The 12,163-nt window shown below is 44.2% G+C and overlaps 1 protein-coding gene across 1 annotated transcript in view; it reads left to right on the top strand.

The window, feature by feature from the left end:
- The window catches only part of GALNT17 (polypeptide N-acetylgalactosaminyltransferase 17), a 115,846-nt gene that overhangs the window by 96,944 nt on the left and 6,739 nt on the right, over positions 1-12,163 (top strand). The window contains exons 7-8 of the mRNA XM_082201243.1: positions 8,197-8,382; positions 9,262-9,399. Of these exons, the coding sequence (XP_082057369.1) occupies positions 8,197-8,382; positions 9,262-9,399 (324 nt within the window). The remainder of the gene's footprint in view (positions 1-8,196; positions 8,383-9,261; positions 9,400-12,163) is intronic.

Raw genomic sequence — 12,163 nt, 5'->3', positions numbered from 1 at the left:
TTTATTCCCTTGAGGCCAAGGTGGCAGACCCGGAAAAGGTAAGAAAGGTAGAGAGAATGGTGGATGAAACTTTTGGGGACATTATAACTGTGTCCCACTCCCATAATGACATCTCCCCTGCTGTTGAAGACAATTAAGGTCTCTCAGAAGGAGTCCATCACCTTGAGGAAGAGGGAAACATTTCCTTAGAAGGGACCCATTCCTTGTGGGATGAATATCTTTTATTGGTGGGGGGATCCATTGTCACATCAGGGGAGGTAGAAAAAGGTAAAACAGGAAAACGCTGACTGCTAGGGCTTGAATATGTGGCGCAACCACTGCAGAATATTTGCCCTTCGTGCTCTGCAAAGGGATTAGAGCTTTTATCAACTAAACAAATCTTGAATTGGTTCTAAGCTATTAGCTGTGTAGAGTCACTGGTCAGATTAATTATGTTTTGATAGAGACGATGTTCAAGAGGCAATCAGCATCTACTGGGGTGACCATTGATGCCTGGAATTAGCATACTGGAATGATTAGAGATCTGAAAGCCTTCTCCGAGCAGACTTCTCTCTCTTTTTTTGCAGCAGGACCTTTCTTTTCAAACAACTGCTCTCCATATCATTCCTCGAGCAGGCTAGAAAAGAGAGAAGAAAGCGACCTTTATAGCTGACAGCGGAAATCGTACTTGTAATACTAATAATATTCCGCTTGGAAGTATTGAATGGGGGAGCAGTAAAGTTTCAGATCTTCAAGGCAGATGGTGTCTCTCGCAAAGCGTTACTGCATACATCGTTGCAATCTGGGTCAAACCCAAGTCACGATGTATGTCTGCCAAATGTGGAGATGTCCTATGACAGTTTTGCTTTTTGAATGTTTGCACCTTTCAAAATGGGTGCTTCATTCTGACCTATGGAGAGGGATGTGAGAGGGTGCCGTTTTTCAACCTGCTCTATATTTCTTGCCTGCAACAACTGCTTCTGTTCCGCTGCAGTTCATCTTCTTCCAGAAACTACATTATCTGCCCCATTGCCTACCGTGGTGAAGTTATTAATATTGCATTGTCGTTACGTTATCCCACACCATTCATTTCAGGGCAAAGCAGGCAAAGTGGAGGCAAAAGCAATCAGTTGTGTGTTGTTTGTGGATTGAAAGCAGAAGCAACAGCAAACACTGATCACTGCACTCCAGCAGGTGCAGAATGCCGTGGCGAGACTCCTTACGGGGTCCTCGCTGCGAGATCACATTCACCCGGTGCTATACCAGTTGCACTGGCTCCCGGTGGAGTATAGGATCGGGTTTAAGGTGCTGGTTTTAACCTTTAAAGCCCTATACGGCCTAGGACCCTCATACCTACGGGACCGCCTCTCCTGGTATGTCCCACAGAGGAACTTACGGTCTTCAGACAAAAACATCTTGAAGGTCCCAGGCCACAGAGAGGTTAGGCTGGCCTCAACCAGAGCCAGGGCTTTTTCGGCTGTGGCTCCGATCTGGTGGAACGCTCTGTCACAAGAGACTAGGGCCCTGTGGGACTTGACATCTTTCCGCAGGGCCTGCAAGATAGAGCTGTTCTACCGGGCCTTTGGCCAGGGCACAGTCTGACTCCCTCCTTTGGCAATCCTCACGGAACTTCTAGCCCAATGGTTGCCATTAATTTGATTGGAATTAATTTTATAATGAAATGATTTTAGAATGTTTTATCATTTTACTGTTGTTAGCCGCTCTGAGCCCGGCTTTGGCTGGGGAGGGCGGGATATAAATAAAATTATTATTATTATTATTATTATTATTATTATTATTATTATTTGCACTGGGTTCATTTCTGATTTGTATGAGGGATGAATGTGGCAATTGCCCCCCCCCCATTTCTGTTTTTGTCAGAAATTCTCTGGTATCCCTATCTGTAGTAGATACTTTGCACTCAATTTTATTAGCATCTTTTAATTGCTTATCATTCCGTAATTAAACAAATATCTGAATTCCAATAAAACCAATCTACTATGCCCTATTACATGGCTGCTGTTACGATCAATATATTCCTCAAGTGGCCATCATGACATCCATTTACAATGTATTTATTACTTCATAAAGTGAATCTAATCTATTCCAATATCTTTACCATAGCAAAAAGAAAATCAGAAAAATCAAAACATCATTTTATTTCATTTCATCTGAGGACTTGGAGAATATTTAAATGGCCACTATAGATTTTCCATCTTCCAGTTGCACAGAGTTACTACAGCTTCTGAACAGCCTTTCTGCTTCTTCTGTATATTTCAAGTGGTGATGGGTTTCTACAGTTCATGTACAAGTAAACCATGAGACTGGATTACTGCAAAGGGCTCTGTCATACAAAATTAACACTCTCCCATCTGCTACTGCAAGAATCATAGAACTGTAGAATTGGAAGGGACCCCAAGGGTCATCTAGTCCAACCCCTGCAATGCAGGAATCTCAGCTAAAGCATCCACAATGGATGTGCTTGTGCTGGTGGTCACAGAATGTTAGATTCATCCCTCTGTTTGCATTTAGTGCTAGTCTGCTGGGGTTTTTTTTGGGGGGGGGGGTGCCAGGTGGATAAAATAAGGAAATACATACAGTACCTTATCTTACCAGATGAAATAGATTAACGTGACCCCTGTGACCAAGTTGTATATAAAATCAGCCATCAGCATGTTTCCTTTACGTTCCTCATCACTGGTGCTTTGGTGTTTGAAAAGCTGCCTGTTTTGTCACAAAAAGGAACCACACAACACCAACCCTCTACGTTTATTACCCTACAACCACCCCCAAATTCAAAAAATTGCATCATCCTTGCCAAAAGTTTTCATTCTTGCAGTGGCATAGCGTGGGGGATGCAGGGGGGGGGCGGCCGCACCGGGCGCAACATCTGGGGGTTAGGGGGCGCAAATCCACGGGTTAAGGGGCGCAAATTACTTGCATTGCCCCGGGTGCTGACAAGCCACGCTACGCCACTGCATTCTTGCAACAACAAGAAACTTTTCAAAACCACCTTCTTCTTCTTCTTCTTCTTCTTCTTCTTCTTCTTCTTCTTCTTCTTCTTCTTTCTCTCCTCCTCCTCCTCCTCCTCCTCTCCCTCCTCTTCTTCCTCTTCTTCTGGAAAAAGTAACTCTTAGCACGGCAGCATAATACGACTAAAAACAATAAATATTCCATATGAAGTGCTGGAATAGAAAAGTTAATCCCTCTCCCCACAACAAAATAATTGAAACCATTCCTCGCCCCGGATCTTGGCTGCTTTCTGACATAGTTCTCCTCCCTGGCAATTCTTCAAAGTGCCATGAACTTTAGTTGATTTCTAAGAGACTTCAGTTTCTGCCAGCTGACAGACACATTTTATGCTCAGAGCTGTTATCCCATCTATTCCTGACATTTAGGCATGAGATCCGTTGCTTATTTAGCAAAGCAGCACCACAGTCAAATCTTCTGTGGTAAGGAGAGATAAAACAGTGAAGACTTAGTGCTAAGCACTGATTGATACAGGCAGACCAATGCATTGAAAGCTGTTTGATTTATTGAATTTTACTTGAATAAAAATTAGGGTTTTGTAAAATGTAACATTAGGGGCTTACTGCTTGTCAGTGATCCTGTCTTTGTGATTGGCCTGAAGTTTGGAAAGGGGCATTACTTTTCTTCTTAGAGGAGTCCTCTGATAGTAAAGACTTGTCCATACTTCTACTTGTTCCAGGCTTAGAAAGACGGGGGCCTGAGCAGTTTTCTCCTTGTCCTGGACTTTCCAGGCACAATCAGTTTTACCTTTCCCCCTAAATCAGAACTAACAGCAATCCGTGAAAAACTTGATTACAGCTTGCTCCAATTTGGCACTAAAGCATGGGTTTTCCCAGGAAAAAGCAGCAGCGCAAGTAGAAGTGGATGAGTGTTAAAGGTGAACATTTACTGGGATTCCTCAGTTGTTGGTGCCTTTGCCCAACCCCTAGAAAGAGTGTGATCTCATAATAGCTCAGTGGTTGTCTGCACTGATTGTCAGTGGCTCTCTGGAGATCCAGACAAAGTTTTCCCCAACCTGACCTAGAGCTAGGGATGCAAGAAGGCATCGTTTTTCATTCTTCCCTAGATTAGCCACATGCACCACTGTTTCAACTCTACTGCAGTAGGGGGGGGTGTCCCTGAGAGTCCCCTCCCCACCCAAATAGCTTTCTGAACTTTTGAAAACCTTGGGATAATCCTGTTTCTGCTGATTTTTCTCCTGGGAAGAATTGGCGCCACTATAGCTGCATAAGCAGCAACACTGATAGCCTAGATATCAGAACACAGGAACATGGGAAGCTGTCTTATACTGAGTCAGATCCCTGGCCCATCTAGCTCAGTATTACCCACATGGACTAGCAGTGGGTTTCCGGAGGATTGAACCTTGGACCTTTGGCATGCAAGACAGATACTCTACCACTGAGCTACAGCTCTTCCCCCTCTTCTGATTGGAAAGAAGAAGAAGAAGAAGAAGAACCACAACCCAGGGAAGTTACCAAGGGCATAGGCCAAACTTTGTGGTCTGGTAATTGTCTATTGCAGGGTGTCCAAAAAGTGAACTCAGAATCCACTATCTCCAGTGCACTAGAAACTTACATACAATAAACGGGTTCTGTTGAGAATTCATTTGCAAGAATAGGCCACAATCCAGTTTAGAGGTTTCCTATTGAGTATACTAAGTCTTGTACAGAGAGGTGGTGGATGCATGACTTTGTATCTTACAGTAGGTGTGCTGAACTTTTTCAGGCCAAGGACTGCATTAACCATCTAGGCAAATGGGTGGGGCCAGAGGCAATGTCATTTTCTGGTCTAGTCCTGGAACCCACAGGGAAAACAGTGAGGCTGGTTGAAGGTTGCTGGACCATGGACAGCTCCAAGTGAGAAGCTTTCTCCTGCAATGATTGGGGATAGATTGAAGCCTTCTATGTCTGTCTCCAGCCTACCTCCTCCAGGATCCAAACCCTTGAGAGGACTTCAGTGCCTTAAAGGGCCAACCATTATTTGCTCCATAGGCTCCCTTCTGGTGCTGCTAACCTCCTGATTCATGGTGGGAGGCACCTGGTTCTTCATGTTCAGGGAAAGATGTTCATGAGGGCCTAGTTCTTGTCTAGTCACCTCAGGTGCAATGGTCTCCCTCTCTTCCATTATCAGCTCCGAGCCCTGAACATGCTCTGACTCCCCATTTGGTGCTCCATCTCTGTTTCCAGTTCAGTGCTGGATATTGGGGTCATGACAGGCAAAAGCAGGCAAAGCAACACATGTACGTTTCACCATTGTACAGTTGGCTAGTTTTTATATACATTCAGCAGGAAATAAATAGATTTTAGAACCAGTCTTGTAACACAAAAAACATCCAGAAATGACATAACTGATAACAAGGTGTGTGTGAGAGAGAGAGGGGGGGGGGACAGATTCCGCACGGTACAGAGAGAACTCCCGCTTGAGATAATTCTGCTCACCGTAACCTCCTGTTATTTCAGTCATGTCTTGCTCTCAATTCCCTGTCCTTCTAATCATTTTTTCCATCATGTTCAGCTTTAAATACCGCATTCATTCTCTCATCATCAGAGCTGATAGACTGACTAATAGATTGACACTGCCCTTTCTCTTGAAGCAGTAGGTGAACATGGGGTCTATAGAAAATTAGATTGGCTTTCAGGATCCTGGGATTTAAGGCTCCTTCTTTCCACTCGGTTAAGTGTGAGCAGAAATTGAGGTGCCATCTGCATTCGGGTGAACAGAAAAACCCAATTCCAACCCTCTAATTGAATTCTTACTTGTTAAGAGTACTTTCACTCAGCTGGAAATCATAGCTCTCCTTTCACTGCATGTTAAGGGTCTCTGGCCAGAGCTGGATTAGAGATTAATAGGTTTCATCTCAAGGTGTGAGTCCCCACCCCTTTTCATTTAACTGCTAGGGGTGTTTGAAGTTGCTTTGTACAGAGTCCATCTAGCTCAGTATTGTATGCACCAACTTTCCTCAAGCTGATGCCCTCAAGATGTTTCAAGCTACAACTCCCATGAGCTCCTGCCTTCTGCTTTGGTGACCAAGTAGACTCACCGCTGCTGAGGCATCAGAGAAGACACAGACTTCTTTGTTTGGGTGGCTATGAGTGAGATTAAAACATAGCTGCATGGGGATTGAGACTTCCCAGTGAACTTTTAAGAAACTTCCCCACATTTTCCCCTCTTGCTATCTGTTGGTGGATGGTGAAATGTCTCAGGCTAGAGCTATGTTTTGCAAACTTGGGTTTCCAGCTGTTTTCAGACTGCAATTCCCATCATCCCTGACCACTGGTCTTGCTAGCTAGGGATGATGGAGACCCAAACAGCTGGAGACCCAAGTTTGGGAAACACTGATCTAGAGTCTCACTAGGAATTGCTCCTGTGTAGTAACAAAGGATGCAATTCCTATTGGGTAGGCTTTTTACTGTTGACAAGATGCCACAATTGGACAGGTAAGAAAACATTGCTTTCCATTCAGCCCTGTGGAATACAGTACTGTTTCTGTCCCTCGGCAATTCATCTTCTTGCAAAAAGTATATTATTCACCTCACTCTCTGCTGTGACAAAATTACGTAAATTACATGAATTACTCAAGTTATGTTTTCTTTATACCACCCCATTCATTTAAATCAGTGCTTCTCAAACCCAAGCTGTTGTTGGTCTGCAGGTCCTGCTAGTTAGGCAGTTGTAATCCAACAACAGCTGGAGACCCAAGTTTGAGAAACATTTATTTAAATGCAATGCAAATGGGGGGTGGGGGTGGGGCTGTAATCAGTTACATATTTCTTGCAGACCTAAAGCACCAAAAACAAATGCTGAATGTATTCAATGTCTGCTCACATTTCTGTTTTCATTCAGAGTTCTCTGGTGTTCTTAGCCACAACATTACTTCCACCTTCAAGTGGGAGCAAATTTGCCCAACCCCAACTGCCCCCGGAAAGAAGACTCTGAATGGTTTTTCCCTGGGGAGTTGCTGGGGAAGGTTCAGCTGGGTCCTTGGGCCAACTGGGATGCGGAGGGAGTTGGCTTCCTCCCTCTGCTATATGGGCTTTATGAGTTGCCTATTTGGCAACCTGAGTTCACCAGCGCTCTGCCCATTTGGAATTGCCAGCAACTGGTATTCATAGGCATATTTCTACTGGTATGAGTTGTTTAGCAGTGGAACAGATTGTCTCTGGAAGTGGGATCCTTTCCCTCATGAGAGGTTTGTCAGCAATGCGTGGATGACCACCTTTCAAGGATGCGGTAGTGAAACGCTGCACCGAGCAGGGTTTGACACGATGGTCTTTTCCAACTGTGTAATTAAATGAAGCAAGTTTTTCCATATCCACCCCCCAAAAGAAAAATTACTGTAAAAGTGTTCTTACATCCCCATTGCTGTTATCAACTATAATGGCATATAATTACCTCCTAGTGCTCTGATGATTCAGACCGGGGGCTGACTGTTTATTAGGATAAGTAATGGCCTGGGTGAACAAATACTTTTCTTCTGTGTTTTGGGCCCAATCTGCACTACACATGTAAAGCACCATGATACCTACTCCCCACACAGAACTACAATTCTTGGAGTGGTTTACCCATAAATTCTCCTTCTCGAGGGACACTTTAATTTTATCAATGCTTAATTATTATTTTTAATGATTGTTTATTTCCTCTATGTTTTTAGCAATTCTTGTGTTTATCTGTAAGCTGCCCTGTGCCTCATCAGGGGGAAAATGGGGTATAGATTATCATCATCATCATCATCATCATCATCATCATTATACTGGCAATTGGAGGTCTGTGAGGGGAATTGGGGGAGGGGATCCTCCTAACAACTCTCAGCACCCTTAACAAACTATGATTCCCAGAATTATTTGAGGGAAGCCATGACTGTTAAATGTATAGAGGCTATAAATGTATAGTGTAGATGGGACTCAAGGTAGAGCCATCAAAATGATGATGGTGAGGATTTATTTCACCTTTCTTCCAATGGACTCAAAGTGGTATACATACTTCACATTTGGATCTAAGTCAAATCAGCCAAAGGCCTGATGGAGAGGAATGTTTTCTCCTGGCACCTAAAGATATCTAATGAAGGCACCAGGTGAACATAAGATATGATCCTCTTGTGAAGCAGCTGGTCATAGATGTTGCCTTGGTTTCCCTGGCTTCCACATACTCCTTGTCTGTCTCCCATTTTCTCTCCCTCTCCCTCTCTAGGTATGGCTTTGCGGTGGCAGCATGGAAGTCCTGCCCTGCTCTCGAGTTGCCCATATTGAGCGCAAGAAGAAACCTTACAACAATAACATTGGCTTTTACACAAAGAGGAACGCATTGCGGGTGGCCGAGGTGTGGATGGATGACTACAAGTCCCATGTGTACATTGCGTGGAACCTTCCACTGGAGGTACAGTTACATAGGTTCACTCATGAGAACCATCATGGGGATCTCTGTGGGGGGTTGCCTGTTTTGCACAAACACCCCAACTGTGTGACCAGGGCAACAGCCCCCCGGTCCCCACCACTATGCTACTGGTTCCACAATCTATGGATAACAGCTAAAAAGGCCCCTGTCCCATGCTCCTGTCAGATGCACCAAATAGATACTAATTCATTGCATATAGTATTATATGGGAGGAGTTTATATTGTAGATATCCTGGTCCTAAACCCTTTTTGTATAGGGCTAATTGGGCATCAGTAGGTTGGGAGTTCATATAACCTGATCCTCATTACTATTACTTATTAAATTTAAATAGCTGCCCATCAATAAACATCCCCAGGTAGCTTGCAACAAAAAAACAAAAAGGCAAAATATGTAATCATAATTAAAAAACAACAATTAATGACAAAGGACAACATACTGGCAGCATTAAATACTTTATAACTCAGATTCAAACCATTTTAAAAATGAATGACTGCCATGCTTGCAAATTTCAAGCACTTATGCAAACAACAAGAACAAGAACAACCTAGACGGTTCCATTAAAAACATGTCCCACTCAGAATGTTCCATTCTTGCAGGTGCCTAGCACAAAACTCTGCACACCTATTTGTCTGGAATTTGGCAAGTGTTGTTCATTCAGGAGCTGTTACTATGACTTCAGATTTCACTAAGTCGTGACAAAAAGACAAAAAGACATGGGATGGCATGAAGCTTTGATTTTTCTAAATTAGGGTTCAAATTAGTTCCCAGTGTGAATCAGACAGCCACTGAATTACATTCCAAAATGCCATACTGGGGCCCTCACGCCAATCTTTTGAGGACCAATAATGTATTTCTTTCAGAATCCTGGAATTGATATCGGAGATGTTTCAGAGCGAAAAGCACTCAGAAAAAGCTTGAAGTGCAAGAACTTCCAATGGTACTTAGACCACGTCTACCCAGAAATGAGAAGATACAATAACACCATCGCATATGGAGAGGTAATTAGGAGAGGAAAGCACGACACTGAACCCATTCTAGGGATTCACGTTGAATACATGTTTCTGTTTGTTTCCAATATTTTTAATGAGATCTATGGGGGATTTCTGAAAGTGCCTAACTCTCTTAAGACCATTCTTAGAATTATCTTGGCTGGTCACAATAATCTTTTGCCATATTCCTTGCTTTCAGATTGGAGGGGATCAGGTGGATTGTGGGCATTACTTGATCTAATTGCATTCACCCCATATTTCAGTTACAGTGAATTTAATTGCACCTCAGATAAACTCTCTGTTACACCTGGGAAATTGCCAGGGAAACCCATCCTTTAGAAGTGTTTGAACCACCTATCCTGCCACTAATGCTGTTTGCTCAGGAAGACGGTGATGCTCTCATTTTTAAGGAAAGAGACAAAACTAACTCAACCCATAAATCATTTCCCATTGACAGTGCATTCCAAATGCAAACCATCACTTAGGATTTTATGTCCAAATAACACAATGTGGTTTTTGTGAAAATTCAAATCCTCTCACTTACAATTTCAAATGGGGCTGAAATCATCCATGAAATAGATGCAGAGGAGGGAATCATTATATTAAGATCCACAATAGGGGAAGGGAGTCAAAAGGGATTATATATCTATGTATTTAATTTGCTTGTTTATGTTAAATAGAAGATGCAAAAATAAAATTTGTATTAAAAAAGAAGGTGGTGGAGAGAGACAGGAAAATAGGAAAGACAACAGGGAGGTGAGAGTACAGGGAGGTACCATCCAATTTCCCACCTATGCTTCACCTTTAGAAACTTGCAACATGCTATGCGCTCCCTCCAGTCTGGTTTCTGCATCCGGTTCTGCTCTCCCAATACTCTAAAGCAGTGTTTCCCAACCGGTGTTCCGCGGCACACTACTGTGCCGTGAGACATTGGCTGGTGTGCCGTGGGAGGGAGGCGGGCGAGTCGGGCGGTGAGAGGCGGCGGCGGCGAGGATCCGCGTCGAGCCGGGGGCGGCTCCGCGGTGGTGGTGCCGAGCAGCGGGGCAGCGCGTGCAAAAGGGAGGAGCGCGAGACAGCGGAGGAGGAGGAGGCCGGCATGTCCGGGCAGCAGCAGCAACAACAGCAGCAGCAACTCCCGGCAACGGCTCCTCAAGCCCCGCCGCCGCCCCCTCCTCCGCCCGCTATCGCCGCCACCACCACAACAGCCGCCGCCGCCTCAGTTGCCGCCGTCCCTCAGTCCCTCGCTCTGCTGCCTCCTCCCACCCCCAAAGCTTGGAGGTTCCCCGGCAAGGGGGAGGGAAAAAACTTTCACTTTCGTGCGTCCCTCCCGGCGTGACGCTGCGCGCTGACGTCACGGGGCGGGGCTTTAATGGTGGTGTGCCGCGAGATTTTTTTCAGTAAACAGGTGTGCCGTTGCCCAAAAAAGTTTGGGAAACACTGCTCTAAAGAGAGATCTAGGTACCTTCTCCACCTGTTGTCTCTTACTTAGAAGCATGATTTACACGGGTACCATTGTTGGTACCCATGTCAATGATTCCAAGGCAACTAAGGCTGCTGTCCTAGCCACACCTACCTGTGAGTAAGACCACTTAATTCAGTAGGACTTCTGAGTGGACATGATTAGGATTGCAACCACATTTGTGTCAACTAATGTTTTAAAGGTGTGTTTGTGGGCGGGGGGGGGGGAGGAAAATCTTGATCATTCTTTTAACTATGCTGTAATTGGAATTCATTGTTGGTGCTTGTAAGCATTATTCCAAGACAATTTAAAAAAAAAAATGAAATCATCAATGTCCTGTAAGATAAGTGGGAAGCCACAGCCAAGTTGCTTGGCAGGTATATGAGAAAGATCCAACCAGATTAGGAGTTGGATTTTCAGTGAATTTCAACAAAAATGGAAATGGGAGTAACAATTGCCAATGTTCACATGTTTGTTCCATGGCTACAGTGGAAATAAATCCAGTGCCGTTGCTTTCAGTCCACAAATGATACATAATTGATTGCATTTTCACTCCATTTTGCATTGACTGAATGGGATGGAATAATGCAATGATAATGTAATTTACATAATTAATTGCAGACAGCAAGACGATAAGTGTAGCCTTGAGTGGAAGATGGACTGCAGCAGAATGAAGACAGTGCTGCATGTGTCAAATACTGAGTGGAATGGAAAATAATCCATTCTTGCATCCCTAATAAAGAGGAACAACCAGAAGCCCCTTGGTACACAGCCCTCTGAACTGGGACCCCCATAGGCAGCACATCTTGAACCAGAATTCCCTAAAGGGCCTCCATGTCCCCATTGCCTTCCTGCAAAAACAGAAGTCAGGAACTGCTCAGAGGTGATCGAGTACCAGCCTGCTGGTGAATTATTCATGTACTAGTAATACATGTGAAAAGGATCTAGGGGTCTTAGTGGACCACAAGCTTAGCATGTCAACAGTGTGATGCAGCAGCAAAAAAACTAATGCTATTCCAGGCTGCATCAACAGAAGTATAGTGTCCAGATCAAGGGAAGCAATAGTTCAGCTCTATTCTGAGTTGGACAGACCACACCTGGAATACTGTGTCCAGTTCTGGCCACCACAATTTAGTAAGGATGTTGACAAGCTGGAACATGTGAAGAGGAGGGTAACCAAAATGACCAAGGGTCTGGAAACCAAGCTTTATGAGGAATGTTGAGGGAGCTGGGTATGTTTATTCTGGAACAGAAGAGATAAAATAGCCATCTTCAAATATCTTAAGGGCTGTCACATGGAAGATGGAGCAGGCC

This window comes from Podarcis vaucheri, assembly GCF_965113315.1.
Source record: "Podarcis vaucheri genome assembly, chromosome: 15".
NCBI lineage: Eukaryota > Metazoa > Chordata > Lepidosauria > Squamata > Lacertidae > Podarcis > Podarcis vaucheri.
Note: the sequence above shows the minus strand (reverse complement) of the source record. Positions and strands in the feature narration are given on the sequence as shown.